Source organism: Chelonia mydas, chromosome 12, assembly GCF_015237465.2.
Source record: "Chelonia mydas isolate rCheMyd1 chromosome 12, rCheMyd1.pri.v2, whole genome shotgun sequence".
NCBI classification, from domain to species: Eukaryota; Metazoa; Chordata; order Testudines; family Cheloniidae; genus Chelonia; species Chelonia mydas.
This window is the reverse complement of record NC_051252.2, coordinates 10,584,394-10,598,479: the sequence shown is the minus strand read 5'-3', so window position 1 is coordinate 10,598,479 and position 14,086 is coordinate 10,584,394. Positions and strand designations below refer to the sequence as shown.

The 14,086-nt window shown below is 45.2% G+C and overlaps 1 protein-coding gene across 4 annotated transcripts in view; it reads left to right on the top strand.

Annotated features, from left to right (window-relative positions):
* NFATC3 (nuclear factor of activated T cells 3) overlaps positions 1–14,086 on the top strand; it is a 137,133-nt gene that overhangs the window by 31,965 nt on the left and 91,082 nt on the right. For 3 of the 4 annotated variants that reach the window (XM_037877397.2, XM_037877398.2, XM_037877396.2), the window contains exon 2: positions 4,824–5,955. In XM_037877397.2, coding sequence (XP_037733325.1) covers positions 4,824–5,955 — 1,132 coding nt within the window. Of the gene's footprint in view, positions 1–4,069; positions 4,169–4,823; positions 5,956–14,086 lie in introns of those variants that run through there. The other variant, XM_043526551.1, reaches the window with a different exon arrangement.

The window sequence follows — 14,086 nt, the reverse complement described above, 5'->3', positions numbered from 1 at the left end:
GATGCATGGCATCTTCCCTGCAAAAACTGAACGTGATAAGGAGCTCATGCTATCCAGCTGAAGCACACCACTCCCTCCTCCTGACAGTACATGCAGGGCTGCGCAGGTGCTGACTTTCCAAAGTGGTGGGGGGTGAGTGCATGAGTCAGAGATACATGCATTGCCCCTTTAAGTGTGCTGACCCCACTTCAAGTACGTTGCCCTTTTAAGTAGATCAGCCAGTTCAGACCAGAAGCAACAGCTTCCAGCGAGCTCCCTCCTTTCTGTCTCTGAGCCCTGTCCCCGTCCTCCGTCCTCCGCTTTCTGGAGAGGGAGTAGGGAGCAGGGGGCAGGAGCAGGGGGACATCCTGTTTATCAGCACCCCTCTCCATTCCTCCGCTCCCCCAGCAAGCAGGAAGCTCCTGGAAGCCCTTCCAAGGCAGAGGGCAGGGCAGGAGTAGCATGGCCATCTGAACTGCTGCTGGGCAGCTGCCGAGCCACGTACCTTACAGGGAATTTAGGGGAGCTGATTTGGGGGTGGGGGGCTGCCGGCTCCCCCTGATTCTAATCCCCACAAGGAGGGGCTGCTCTTCCATAGAATCCTGCAAGCTGTGGACAAAGCAGGCAGCTGCCAAACAACTTATAGGAGAGCATTGTGCAACTTTAAACAAGCTTGTTCCCTAATAGATCAGCGACATAACGAGACATCATTAAGTGAGGAGTTACTGTAGGGTTCTCTTTGTGGGCCAGCATTAGAGGAGGATGAGAGACACTTTGCCAGTGAGTTTCATAGATATTCGCTGACTGCAGAGGAATTGAGGCTCTAGAATTTTATTGCATTCTGGGTACTGGATGGGGGGTGAACTGTAGTTGTCAGATCCTTCTGCCTCTCTTCTCCCACAAAGTCTGACCCCTTCTAGCCTGTCCCAGTCCTGTTCACTATGCATGCTTTTGCTGAAAATTGTAAACTTGATGACTCATGTTTTGTCTCACTGTTTTTGTTGCATTTTGTCTGAAGGTAGTCCTTGCTTTGAAGAGTTGATAAACTGTCAGATTTATCAGTTTGTGGCGTACCTAGCATAATATTGAGGTGCCAAGAGTAAGAAGTAAAATTACTTGAAAGGACTGTTGGGGATACAGTTGGTTGTCTAATCTCCCTGAATGTTCAGATTGATGTGGGATGTGCGTATGACCCAAAAATCCCTCTTTCACAGTTTCAGGCTTTGCAGCTCTGTTTTTAGAGCAGGGATGGGAAACTACAGCCTGAGGGCTGCATCCGGCCCTTCAGATGTTTTAATCCTGCCTTCGAGCTCCTGCCAGGGCCTGGGATCCAGGGCTCTGGCGCTCCAGCTCTGCATGGCTCCCAGAAGCAGCGGCATGTCCCCCCTCTGGCTCCTACGCACAGGGACAGCCAAGGGGCTCTGCACACTGCCTCTGCCCCAAGCGCCACCTCCGCAGCTCCTATTGGCCGGGAACAGGGGGCAGTGCCTGCGGATGGGGCTGCGCGCAGAGCTGCCTGGCCAAGCCTCTGCATAGGAGCTGGAATGGGGGACATGCCACTGCTTCTGGGAGCTCCTTGAGGTAAGCGCTGCCCGGGGCCTGCACTCCTGACCCCTCCCCCCCCCCATCCTCCGAACCCCTCATCCCCAGCCCTACCCCAGAGCCTGCACCCCCAGCCGGAGCCCTCCCTCCTCCTCCCCCCCCCCCCCCCCCACCTCAGCCCCCAATTTCATGAACATTTATGCCCCGCTATACAATTTCTGTACTCAGATCTGGCCCTTGGGCCAAAAAGTTTGCCCACCCCAGTTTTAGAGAATATATCAGGGTGGCCAAACTTACTGACCTTCTGAGCCACATTCGGCAATCTTCAGAAATTCGAGAGCCAGGGCACATCACCCGGAGTGGCGTTTCAGTCCTGCAGCGGGGTGGTGGGGCTAGGGGTTTCTGCCTTGCAAGGGGGGGGTCTCAGGGCTTCAGCCTTGCAGAACATGCCTGCTGGGGCTCAGGGCTTCAGCCCCACTCCTGTTGAAGCCTTGAGTCTCAGCACGTGTGCTGAGCAGAAGCCCCGAGCTCTCCTCGTGGCCCCCCCCCCCCCCCCGACTGGTAGGTGAAGAATGGCGGGGGGGGGAGGGGTGCCTCCAAGAGCCACTCTTTAATAGTAAAATAGCCACATGTGGCTTACGAGCCAGTTTGGCCACCCCCGGAATATTCACTTCTAACTCCAAACACCACCATGAACTGCTGATGATTGTATGTATTGAGAAAAATCTAGTCATGCACAGGAAAGAAAAAAAGCATGTTGCTGTTTTTCTTCCTTTTATATGTGGAATTACATACTAGTCTCACATTCTGCAGTGTAGTTTTGGTAAGATACAAATTCAAATTACAGTGCATCATTAAGTATGGTAACCCAGAGCTTTGTAATTTTGCTGTATCGTGCTCAAATGTTTTGTTTAAACTGATTTTTAGTATCAAGCAAGCCTTAATTCCATAGTGGCAAACTTGAAACGTTGAATTTTATGGTTTTTTGTTAGTGTATATATACTGTCAGAACAGGAAGCCCCTGTTGAGGAAAACAGATTCTAATACACTTATTTAGTCATGCACAGGACTCCGTGTCTGTCACGGAGGTCCGGAAGTCACGGATTCTGTGACTTCCTGTGACCTCTGACTTCTGCAGTGGCCAGTGTGGCTGACTCCAGGGCCGCCCAAGCAACTGGCCCCAGAGCCGCCTACTCAGGCAGCCCTGGGGCCAGCCACACTGGCCGCCACTAGAGCGGGTCTGCAGCCAGCTGCTTGGGTGGTCTCACAGCCAGATGCACTGGTCACTGCTCTGGCGGCCCTGGGCAGCTGACCCCGGGGACTGCCCTAGCAGCTGCCAATGCAGCTGGCCCCGGGGGGCTCCCCCATCCTGGCAGCAGCCAGAGCTGCTGTGGACCCTGCCTCCCCCCCCACCCCAGCAGGGGGCCTCCGGCTTTCTCCCCGTAGCGTGCACGCGCACGATTCAACCATGAGTATTTTTAGTAAAAGTCATGGACCGGTCACGGGCCATGATTTTTTGTGTTTTGCCCGTGACCGGTCCACGGCTTTTACTAAAAATATTCATGATTGAATCGTAGCCTTAGTCATGCATTATTGAGGTTAGAGTCACTACTGGTAAATTCACTGCTTTTATATGCTGTCTTATTGAAGTAGGCAAAATAACACTGGTAGTGGCTTAGTTTCCAAAGGGTGCAGTAGTCACCATTAAGAAATCAGTATAGTTTATAACTGTGGGTGACTGTCTTAATTATCGTATTTGTTACAGGGGAAATAGCCATTTTCTCTTGGTGCAGACTTATGTCTGTCTGTCTTCCCTCCACCCCACCCCATCACCATATGCTTTTGCTTGCTTGCTTATATTCTTGGTGCTTGCCGTGATCTTGGTCTTGTCCCACCGCTCATCTGTTCTTATATTCCTGCTTCCAGTAGTGGCACCGTTATAGAGGTTGGAAAGCTTTGGGAGGAAGTAGGGTGGGGAGGTTGCATACAGCTGTATTCTGTGTCACCTGAAACATCAGCTAAAGAGTAGGAGTTGATACTTCTCTCTGTGGTCTAGCCCTGTAGGATCTGGCCAATAGCAGAAAGAATGAAATTGCGCTAAGGGGAAGCTCAGAGGGGATTACAGACTGGAGGAGGATGCTAAATTCATTCCCCTCTATTTTCATATACTGTATATTGGGAGAGGGTGGCACCAGAATGAATCAGGTGTGGGTTTTTTTGTTGGGGAGGGGGTGTCAGGGGATGGGGACATACGCCTCGACCCCGAGTAATTGTGTTCATATACACCTCTCTGAGCAGGAGCAACAGCAGCAGCTGGTAATTGGAGGCTTTCCTTAGCAGAAGAATAGCAACAGATGGAAAGTTCCAGTGGTAACAAGCAGGAGGGAAAGCCTTGTAGGCCACTCTCGGGCTTCTTGCTGATTGAGCTTCCCCAGCCCAGAGGAGGGGGATGGGAGAAGTTGGTGTAGAACTGAAGGAAGCAACTGCTGACTATATTTACAGGGCTTACATGCCACAGCTTTTATTTCTGCCCTGTTTTAATGAACAGCTTTTATTGACCCTTGGAGTTGGAAAACTTCAATCTGAAAACATTAAAGATTGAGGAAGGATTTCTGGAATAGAAGTGCTCAGGAAATTTCAATTACAGGTATATATAGCCTCCTATAATTGAATGGTTTCTGGCTGTTTGTAATCTGTACATAAAGGTATGACTCATGAACATTTTCTATTACTAGTAGTATTCTAATTTTAAACATGGTAAATGTTGCTAAGCATGCTATTCTAATAATACTTTAAAATACATTTATTAATGGAAAGCTGGACTACAATAAAGTGAAATCTCTGTATACCAGTGAAGAAAGCAAATTTATTGGGGAAAAAATACAGGAAGTTACATGTATGAATTAAGTAATGAATTGACTGTTTTTAAAACTTGCAATGTTTTACGGAAAATATATTCGAAAATAAAGATTGAAGTACAAAGATTATCAGTATTTCAGGGTATAAATATATAACCTGTTTTCAAGTGTACGAATTCAACATGTATCATTAAAATCACGGCTATGCAATGTCTTTTCTATTAAAATATTGCCTCATGTAACTATCACTTTATAACTGGTATCTAAAAAAATCTGAAATGTATTAAGGCTGTAAAATTTGTTTGTGGTATCTAGTGGGAAAGCTGGACAGCATTCAGTACCCTGGGAATTGCCTAGAATAATGAGTAACTATCAGGCAAATACGTGAAACTTGATATACTACATACTACACTTCTGACTTTTTTTCTTCTCTTCCTTTTTCAGATCTTGAACCAGATGATTGTGCATCCATATACATCTTTAATGTAGACCAACCATCATCCTCTGTAAATCAGCCAATTTGTATCCCTCATCATGGATTGCAGTCACACTCCTCTCCTCTGTCTCCACCAACCAGACTGCAGGGTCATAAAAACTACGAAGGAACTTGCGAGGTACCAGAATCCAAATACAGTCCAATAGGTGGACCCAAACCCTTTGAGTGCCCTAGTATTCAAATTACATCTATCTCTCCTAACTGTCATCAAGGGATTGAAGCTAGTGAGAATGAATTGCACACAAATGGCCCAGAAAATGAATATATGGAAAGGCCTTCAAGGGACCACCTGTATCTTCCTCTTGAGCCATCATACAGGGAATCATCCCTTAGCCCAAGCCCTGCCAGCAGCATTTCCTCCAGGAGCTGGTTCTCAGATGCTTCCTCTTGCGAGTCCATCTCTCATGTTTATGATGATGTAGACTCAGAGCTGAATGAAGCTGCTGCTCGATTTACCCTTGGATCTCCTTTGGCATCTCCTGGTGGTTCTCCAAGGAGTCCAGGGGATGAACCTTGGCAGCAGCCTTATGGATTTGGGCATGCCCTGTCTCCTAGACAGTCTCCTTGTCATTCTCCTAGAACTAGTATTACAGATGAAAATTGGCTAAACCCAAGACCAACATCAAGGCCCTCATCGAGACCTACATCCCCCTGTGGGAAGCGACGACACTCCAGTGCAGAAGTTTGTTATCCCGGCTCTCTCTCTCCTCACCATTCTCCAACTCCATCACCTGGCCACTCTCCCAGGGGAAGCATAACAGAAGACACATGGTTAAACACTTCTCTCCATAGTGTACAAGGTCTTAATCCTGGCCTTTCACCATTTCAGTGTTGTACAGAGACTGACATCCCTCTTAAAACAAGAAAGACCTCTGAGGATCAAACTGCTACTTTATCAGGAAAAATAGATTTCTGTTCTGAAGAACAGGGTAATTTATCACCATCCCTTGAAACTGCAGTAGATGATTGCTCTGGATCTCAACATGTGTTGAAAAAGGATTTGCCTGGTGACCAATTTCTTTCTGTTCCTTCGCACTTTACTTGGAACAAACCAAAGCCTGGCCATACTCCTATATTTCGGTAAGTGGTATAAAAACTTAGGAGTTTTTCAAACTTTCCTGAATGTGTTACATATGTTTAATGTATTTATCTCGATGCATTATGAGCCTTTTCAAAGACAATTCTATTAGCAATATGAATATTATAATTAGAAAAAAATTAAATGGAACCACCAGATCTGCTTGTTTGTTAAAATATTCCAGCCACATTATAGTGCAGCAATTATTTCAGCTCATATACTTTGTTGAATGTGAGCAGACTGTTGTCCTTGCACAGAACCCCATTGAATCAAATGGAGTTTCACAAGGACAAAGCAGTTAACAACATACAACTTCCTGTGAGATTTGGGCCTTAAATTATAAATTCTTCAAGGAAGAAATGTTCTATTCATAGTCCCAATGCGTAGTGCACTTGGGTGCAATAAATTAGTAGTAACCTAGTAGAGCAATAAAATACTAACTATGGCTAAGCAAGAGAGAGAGGCGTATAAAGTGTGAGTAGTTGTAGCCTTGTTGGTTCCAGCATATTGGGGACACAATGAGATAATACGAGATAATGGGTGAGATGATATCTTTGGACCAACTTCTGTTGGTGAGAGAGACAAGCTTTTGAATCACACAGAGCTCTTCTTCACACCAGAAGTTGGTCCAATCAAAGATATACTTCACCCACATTGTACCTCTAATAGACCTATAAAGGCATACCTTTTATTTGTATAGAGCTGGGGGTTTTTAAATTGGGTTTTCACTTTTTATTCATTTCTGTTTTGCTGGAATCCTATAGAGAAAGTGTATCTGGTTATTTTCCACAATGCTACTTTGAAATCTGTGCAAACTGAAGTAACTGGTGGTTGCTGTTGTTTAGCTACAGAAGTGTATTGGTATCTCCTCAGTGCATCAGCACAGTTGCCATGTAGGGTCTCTTTTCCCGTTCTGCCCTTTTGTTTTTCTGCCGTTTTTGTTTTTCTCTATATTTCTTGGTGTTCTATTTATAATATCCCCTCCTCTCCCTCTTCTTCACTCCCTACTCAGTAGAAGGCTACATATTGCTCAGGGTGGAGAGGTGGTATCCGTTCGTGGCTTTGTGGGGCCACGAGATCTTATGATCTTGTGGCTGAGAAGAAATGCTTGGATAAGTGGGCTCCTGGCTGAACATGCGTTGATATTTATGCAAGTCACTTGAGGCATCTTTCACAGAGCTGCTCACCACTTTAACTGCAGCTGTTGGTGAATATTTTGAAGTGGAGTGGGCACAGGTGAATCTAGAGTTAGGCAGCATTCTCTGGTCCTACTCAGTGGGCTAGTCTGATGTCCCTCCAAGGGGGTCAGCCCTCTCAAGGTATATAGGTACCTCTTTCCTTTGATCACATGTAAAATGGTCAGGGAGAGGGGCTAACACAAACATCCATAGGTGTACAGCCCTCAAGATCACCTCATTTCACAATCACAGCTCTTCCAAGCTGCTCCAGTTTTTTTACAGTATTTCCCGGTTTTCGGACATTTGTTTTACTGCATTCAACATTCTGAAAGGACATGATACAACTGGGTAACCTTAACTCTTCATTAACAAAGGTTTTTGTCAGTAAACATATGGCCACGGTTATAAGTAAAAAAAAGTCTGTGGCTCGTTAAACTTCTTATTTCATATTCACCCACAGTGGGTCTCCAGTTGTCTGGTGCTTTGAGGCAGAATCAGACTCCGTTAGAAGGGCTTAGCCCTCTGTCACGAACAGCAAAACTAGCCAGTTTATTCTGTTTCCACAGCTGCATAGAAAGATTCCAGACCACCTCTGCAGAGCACTTATTTTCAGAATTTGTATGTTCATTATTATAGTCTTTCTAAAGCTGGATACTCTTCAACTGGACACACAAACTTGAGAATTTATATGGTTTTAATTGAATTTCATTCTGAGTTAAAATGAGGCAAAATAAATAAAGGAAGCAAGAAGTGTAAAGTGCTCCTCATAAGTATCTTCAGATTTGCATTGAATGGGATTTACCTTTTTCTGTTCCCAATGAGAGTTTTCACTTTTCAGACAGCATGTTGTATGAACTAGCACTTCCATGGGTGAACCAACTTTTCTGTCTGAAGCAGCACTCTCCTTAGGATTTTCCTCAAAAGTGACCAGACATTTAAAAGTGGTTAATGCTTCTAGTGGGAACACAGTCTAGTTTTGTACCAGGAATACCTTTTAATTCTTTCCTGAATTTCTCATTCTGCTTTAGAAATCAGTCTTGCATCCACTCTGAACTTCTGGGATCTTCCACCCTGAGCCTTTTAAGCAGCCCAACCTGCCTGTGAAAAAGGAGGCTGTGGAATAGTTACTTTTAATCTCGAGAGACTACAGTCTCTCAATAGACTTTTTTTTTTTTCTTAAAAAGACCAGTTGGAAAGAGGAAGGGGGTCATGTGGAGAACAAAAGTATTTGATCACGTGATTTAAGACTGTACTGTAGTTTGCCAAGTGAAGCAAGGTCTAACACTGAACTCTGTAGCATCTGTTTCAGTCTGTAATGTGATAACTTTGGAACGGTGGAAAGCTGCATCCAATCAATTCCAAAAAATCAGGGAATGTCCTAGGAGGCATCATTAGGCACAGCTCACAAAGGAATTGGGGAGGGTGGGGGTACATGTGTAAAGTGGTGGTGGTTTGGGAAGCAGGGACCTGTTTGGGTGTGGATTTGAGGAGGGGCAAGCGGAACCATGGATGGAATGGTGGACATGCATAGCCCTTGCCACAATGGGAAAAGGGGCTGTGGGTGAAAAGAGAGTGCTCAGAGCCTCTGCAGTGAGGGGGAGAATAGAGGACAGTGGTTCAGGGGGAAGGGGTAGAAGTTGTAAGAGGTCTCTGAACTGGAGGAGTATGAGAACGTAGCACATAGGAAGCTTGTGAGGGTGGCTGGGGGAATAAGTAATGCAAGGGGCCCCTGGCGTGTACAATGAGATCTGCCTCCAAAAGCTACAAAATATGTGACCCTGTGTGTGTGTGTGTGTGTGTGTGTGTGTGTGCGCATGCGTGCACACACAGGGGTGTGGAGTGAAGTAATTTTGAAAAATAAATATTTTAATTCCTCTGAGAAGTTTACCATGCAACCTTAAGGTTATTCTAACATAGCTAATTCAATACAAAAAACCTAAGATGTAAAAAAGAAAAGTAAATCCATTACGTAGAATTATTGACTTCGCAAATAAACCTTTAGAACTACATAAGAATGGCCATACTGTGTCAACCCAATGGTCCATCTAGCCCAGTATCCACCGGAAACAATTGAGCCTTTTTTTAAAATATGAAGAGTGTTGGGGAGAGGGACACACAATAGATTTATCATTTATGTAGTTTTTTTCTGAATGGCTCTATTGCAGGAGTGGGCAAAACTACAGCCGACGGTCTGCTTTAATCCCCAGCACTCCGGCCGGGGTGCTGAGTTGGGGGCCACACCACGTGGCTCGGCTCTGCTTCAGCTGGGGCACAGGGTCGGGGGCTGTACCATGCGGCTTCTGGAAGCCGCAGCATGGCCCCGCTCTGGCTCCTGTGTGCTCCAAAGGGAGCTGCAGGTGCGGTGCCTGCAGATGGGGCAGTGTTCAGAGCCGCCTGGCTGCATCCCTGAACCTCTCCCAGCCCTGATCACTCTCCAGACCCCTCAATCCCAGTCCAAAGCACCCTCCTGCACCCCGACCCCAATTTTGTGAGCATTCTTGGCCCACCATACAATTTCTATTTCCTGATGTGGCCCTTGGGCCAAAAAGTTTGCCCACCCCTGCTCTAGTGCCTCAGTGGTTTGACACAGAAACTTGAAATCTGAAAGAGGAAGTGTCCTTACTGCAGATTTATCTTCCTATGGTCTGGTGAAAATCTGTTTTATTTGGCCAAGTTAGAAAACATTCGCATACATATGCAGTTCTTTGTTTTAAGGTTTTGGCACTGTGCTTAAATTGATATGCAAACTACACCAAATGAAGACTTCCATCTATGATTTCATTTTTCAATTGGCTGTACATATATGTATGAAGAATAAAGTTGACTGGCGTTTCGCTTTTAAATGCATAGATGTGTCTGAAATAGGATTTGTGAGGGTGGGTATGTATAAAGAATGCATGTGAAATAAAACTGAAGTTAGATGTAGCTAATATCAAATTAGGCACATGTAATTAATGAAGCAGAGGTTCACAGGAGTCTTTGCCCCATTGAGTGTCCTTACTGTTCTGTGAATTCTACTAGTGTCTTCTTACATGAGGCCTGCAACTGCTGTAGTTAAGCACATAAATTAGTTGCATTTATTGAAGTTTTTTCCTAAATGCTATTGGAGTCCCCTCATTCTACAATCTTTTAGGATATCCTTAAAATGTAAGGATTTTTAAGAGCTGGTCTACAGTGAGACTATATGTCAGTTTAGCTACGTCTCTTGGGCTGTGAAAAATCCACACCCCTGAGAGACGTAGGTATGCTGTCCTAACCCCCAGTGTAGACAGAAGTAGGTCAACAGAAGAATTCTTCTGTCGACCTAACTGCTGCCTCTTGGGAACCCCTCCTGTTGGTGTAGGCAGTGTCTGCAGTGCAGCTGCACTTCTGTAACCGTTTAAGTGTAGACATATGCCAATAGAAAGTATTCTTGCATTACATGAGCTTTGAGTATTTATTTGTAGTATAGTAGGATGATAAAAAGTAGTTTTAACTTAAATCAGATTAAATGTGATGCTAGCTCACATTAGAATTTGCTAGGTCAGTCACCCCCTTCCCAAAATAGTAGTGAAAGCTGCTTTAAAAAATTGACCCTTTTTATGACAGAGATCCACCTGTTTGGAGTTGATGGGTAATGTAGTATGAAACGTAGCTTATACAAGCCATTACACGACTCTTTTTGCTTTGTCACGTAATGGTCCTTTTTGAAATAGATACATTTCAATTTTCTCTCTGCTTTTAGTAATAGTAATCAAAGCCAGTGGCAGCTCTCTACAGATTTTTTTTCCCTGATGCTGTGTTGGTAGGAAAAGGAAAGATAAAATGTTTGGTAGATCAGTATTGAAGTTCTGTTGGGCAGTGGGCAGACCTGATGATGACACTTCTGCCCTCCACGCTCCTTGGGTAAGTATGAGTAACACCTAAACCTTCCTGCCAGCATCACCACAAAAACTTCATCAGCAGACAGTGCAGAACACAGTGACAATGGAGGGCATGGTGGTGAAGCATATGATTTAAGATGGCATATGAGGGTAAGCTGCATTATATACGTAATCAATGACCAGTTGCTACATCCGTGGGCAGATGAGGCTTTTTACTCAGGTTGACCACTCATCTAGGAGAAGGACAACTCCAGAACCAAATCCTGCACCAGTATCCGCTCCCATGCTTATAACATCTATTACACCAGCAGGACAACAGCTGATTAGGCAAGAAAGCAGAAATGGCTCTGCACAAACATCTCTCTTAAATCCATTCATAGTGCAGGTTGTTCAGACAACTCATTTAACTCAGTTAATTTACTAGAGTCCTGTGGCAATGGGGACAGGCAGAGGATGCTGCTGATACTCCTTAGTCACTCTGCAGACAGGTGGCCTGAGAGTAGTGATTGTTTTCCACAGATCAAGGCAGATGAGGAGCTCATATCCTCCTGAGGTGACAGAGCAGGTCTTTTTATGCACAGCATTGCTCTCCCCAATCCAGGGAAAGGGGACTGAAAATAATCCTGAACACAACCTGCCCCTTCCATATCTGTCAGGCTACTGCTCCTGATTGGTCATCCAACACAGCGGTCACAATAAAACAAAAATTCAGATGGACATTTGGGTAATGGAATGACCAAATATAGGAATGTAGAACAGCTCTTATTGCCAAAACACTGAAGATTTTTAACAGACATTGCTGCCCTCAGTGAAACCAGACTCACTGATGAATCACACCTTTGAGGAGGTGGGATCAAGATACACCTACTATTGGATTGGCAAGGCCAAGGAGAAGCCAAGGCAGTTGGGGGTAAGGGTAGCCATCCTACCTGACATTTTCAGAAGCTTGACTTGGTCCCCAAGGGAGTCAATGACCAATTTATGGTGCTCCATGTAAACTTGTCCAGAGACCAGTATGCCACCATTATCAGTGCCTATGCACTGACAATAACTCGTAATAAGAGGAGGTTGGCAGGCGTTTTATGAAGATCTCAGCAGGGTTGTAAGAGGGGAGCCGCACCAAGGTCTCCATAATGTGTGTGGCCCCAAATCCGATGATATAGCCTGCAGCAGTTGGTGACCAGAAGGTGATATTCTTTCTCACAGACAGAGCACTTTGTAGTCTCCTGAACTGTCAATCCCTATGTCTGAGGGAGCCATTGACTTATTCCTGCAGCATCTTGTCATGAAAGAGCTATCCGTGGACCCCTCTTTAGACAATGTTACTGAGGCCATCAAGCAGCTGTTCATGAGCAAGTCTCCAGGCCTCGATGACATTGCACCTAGTATACAAATGTGAAGGTGTCCGCCTGATCAGGGAGCTCACCAGCCTTTTCAAAACTCTATTGGAGCAGGTACACAGGTGTATAAGGATGCTTTCATAGTCCATCCATAGAAAAAGAAGTGATGCATATCGTGACAACCATTGCAGAATCTCTTTGCTATCTATAACAAGGAAGATCCTTCTGTGTCCTCGGCATGCTTGTATCTCAACTACTGGATTGGGTGTATCTAGAGTCACGGTATGGCTTTCATTCTGGTTGTGGCACCATAGACATGTATTTGTCTGTCTGCAAAGATCAAGAGAAGTCTTGTGAACGGAACAAGGATCCCTGCCTGGTGCTTATTGACCTGATAGAGGCCTTTGGTGCAGTGAATCACAAGAGTTTATGGAAACTCCTTCATAAATTTGGCTGCCCAGAGATGATTGTCATCTGGTAATTTCATGATGGCCAGGGTGATGGAGTGTGGTGACTCATCAGTAGCCTTACCTGTACCAACAACATCTAACAATGATGCGTAATGTGTCTCGTGTCATCTTTGCCATTGTTTTTTCAGCCATTGTCTTGTTCACATTCCAGGACTTTGATGGAGGTGTACACGTTCAGTTTAGATTGGATGGGGGTGGGGGCTAGGCGTCTATTCAGTCTACATGGACTCAGGGCCCACACCAAGGTAATTGAACAGCTATTAAGAGAGCTCCTGTTTTCTGATGACTGTGCCCCTCACTGCACACACACATTCAGTTTATTGTGGACCTTTCTGCCTAAGCCTCAAAATTCTTCAGTTTTACAGTGTCTGAAAAAGATAGAGATCATATACCAGTCAGCACCAGCATTGCATGCCTCAGGATCCCACCTCTCTACTTGGTCAGGAAATTCTGCTGCCTGGGTAGCATACTTTCCAGTAACACCATGTTGGATAATGAGATCATTCAGTTCCCAGTAAAGGCCAGCTTGGCCTTTGGCAGGCTCACCCACAGACTCTGGAGGAAATGTGGAGTCCGCCTAAGAACCAAGATAAAGATCTATCATGCTGCTGTACTGACCTCACTCCTCTATCACCGTGAGACATGGACACTCTGCACATGTCACCTTACATAGCTAAAGAGCTTTCATCGTCATTGCCGGAAATCAATCTGCAACATCAAGTGGCAAGACAGGATACCCAATTTTGAAGCCCTTAAGAAGTGCCAAATCTCTGGCAGTGAGAGCATGCTCATCAGGGCTCAACTTCAGTGGATTGGACACATTGTCCACATGGAGGTTTCCGACATACTGAAAGCCATGCTGTTCAACCAGCTGAGCATGGGGACCCACTCTAAGGATCAACCTCACCTTAGATACAGATACTTTGAAAGCCAACTTCAAAACATGCATAGGCCTTAGAATCTGGGAATTTGTTGCATTGAACAGACCCAGATTGAGAGGTTTGTGCCATGAGGCTGTGTCCACTTGTGAGGAGTGGCATGTGAGGTCTTTGCAGAAAAAAATAGTATATCATAAGGCCAGTGCCTCCAACTCTCCCCGCAACCGTATTTGCAAATCCAGGATTGGACTCGCTTCCCATGTGAGAAGCCATAAAAACAAATAAACCCAGAACTCAGGTCAACGCTAGCAGAACACACATCTGGCGACGCGATGGGAGAATCCAACATTGCAAACTGTTAGGAGTATGTTTATTGGATCTTATTTTTCTCTTCCCTTTTCAGT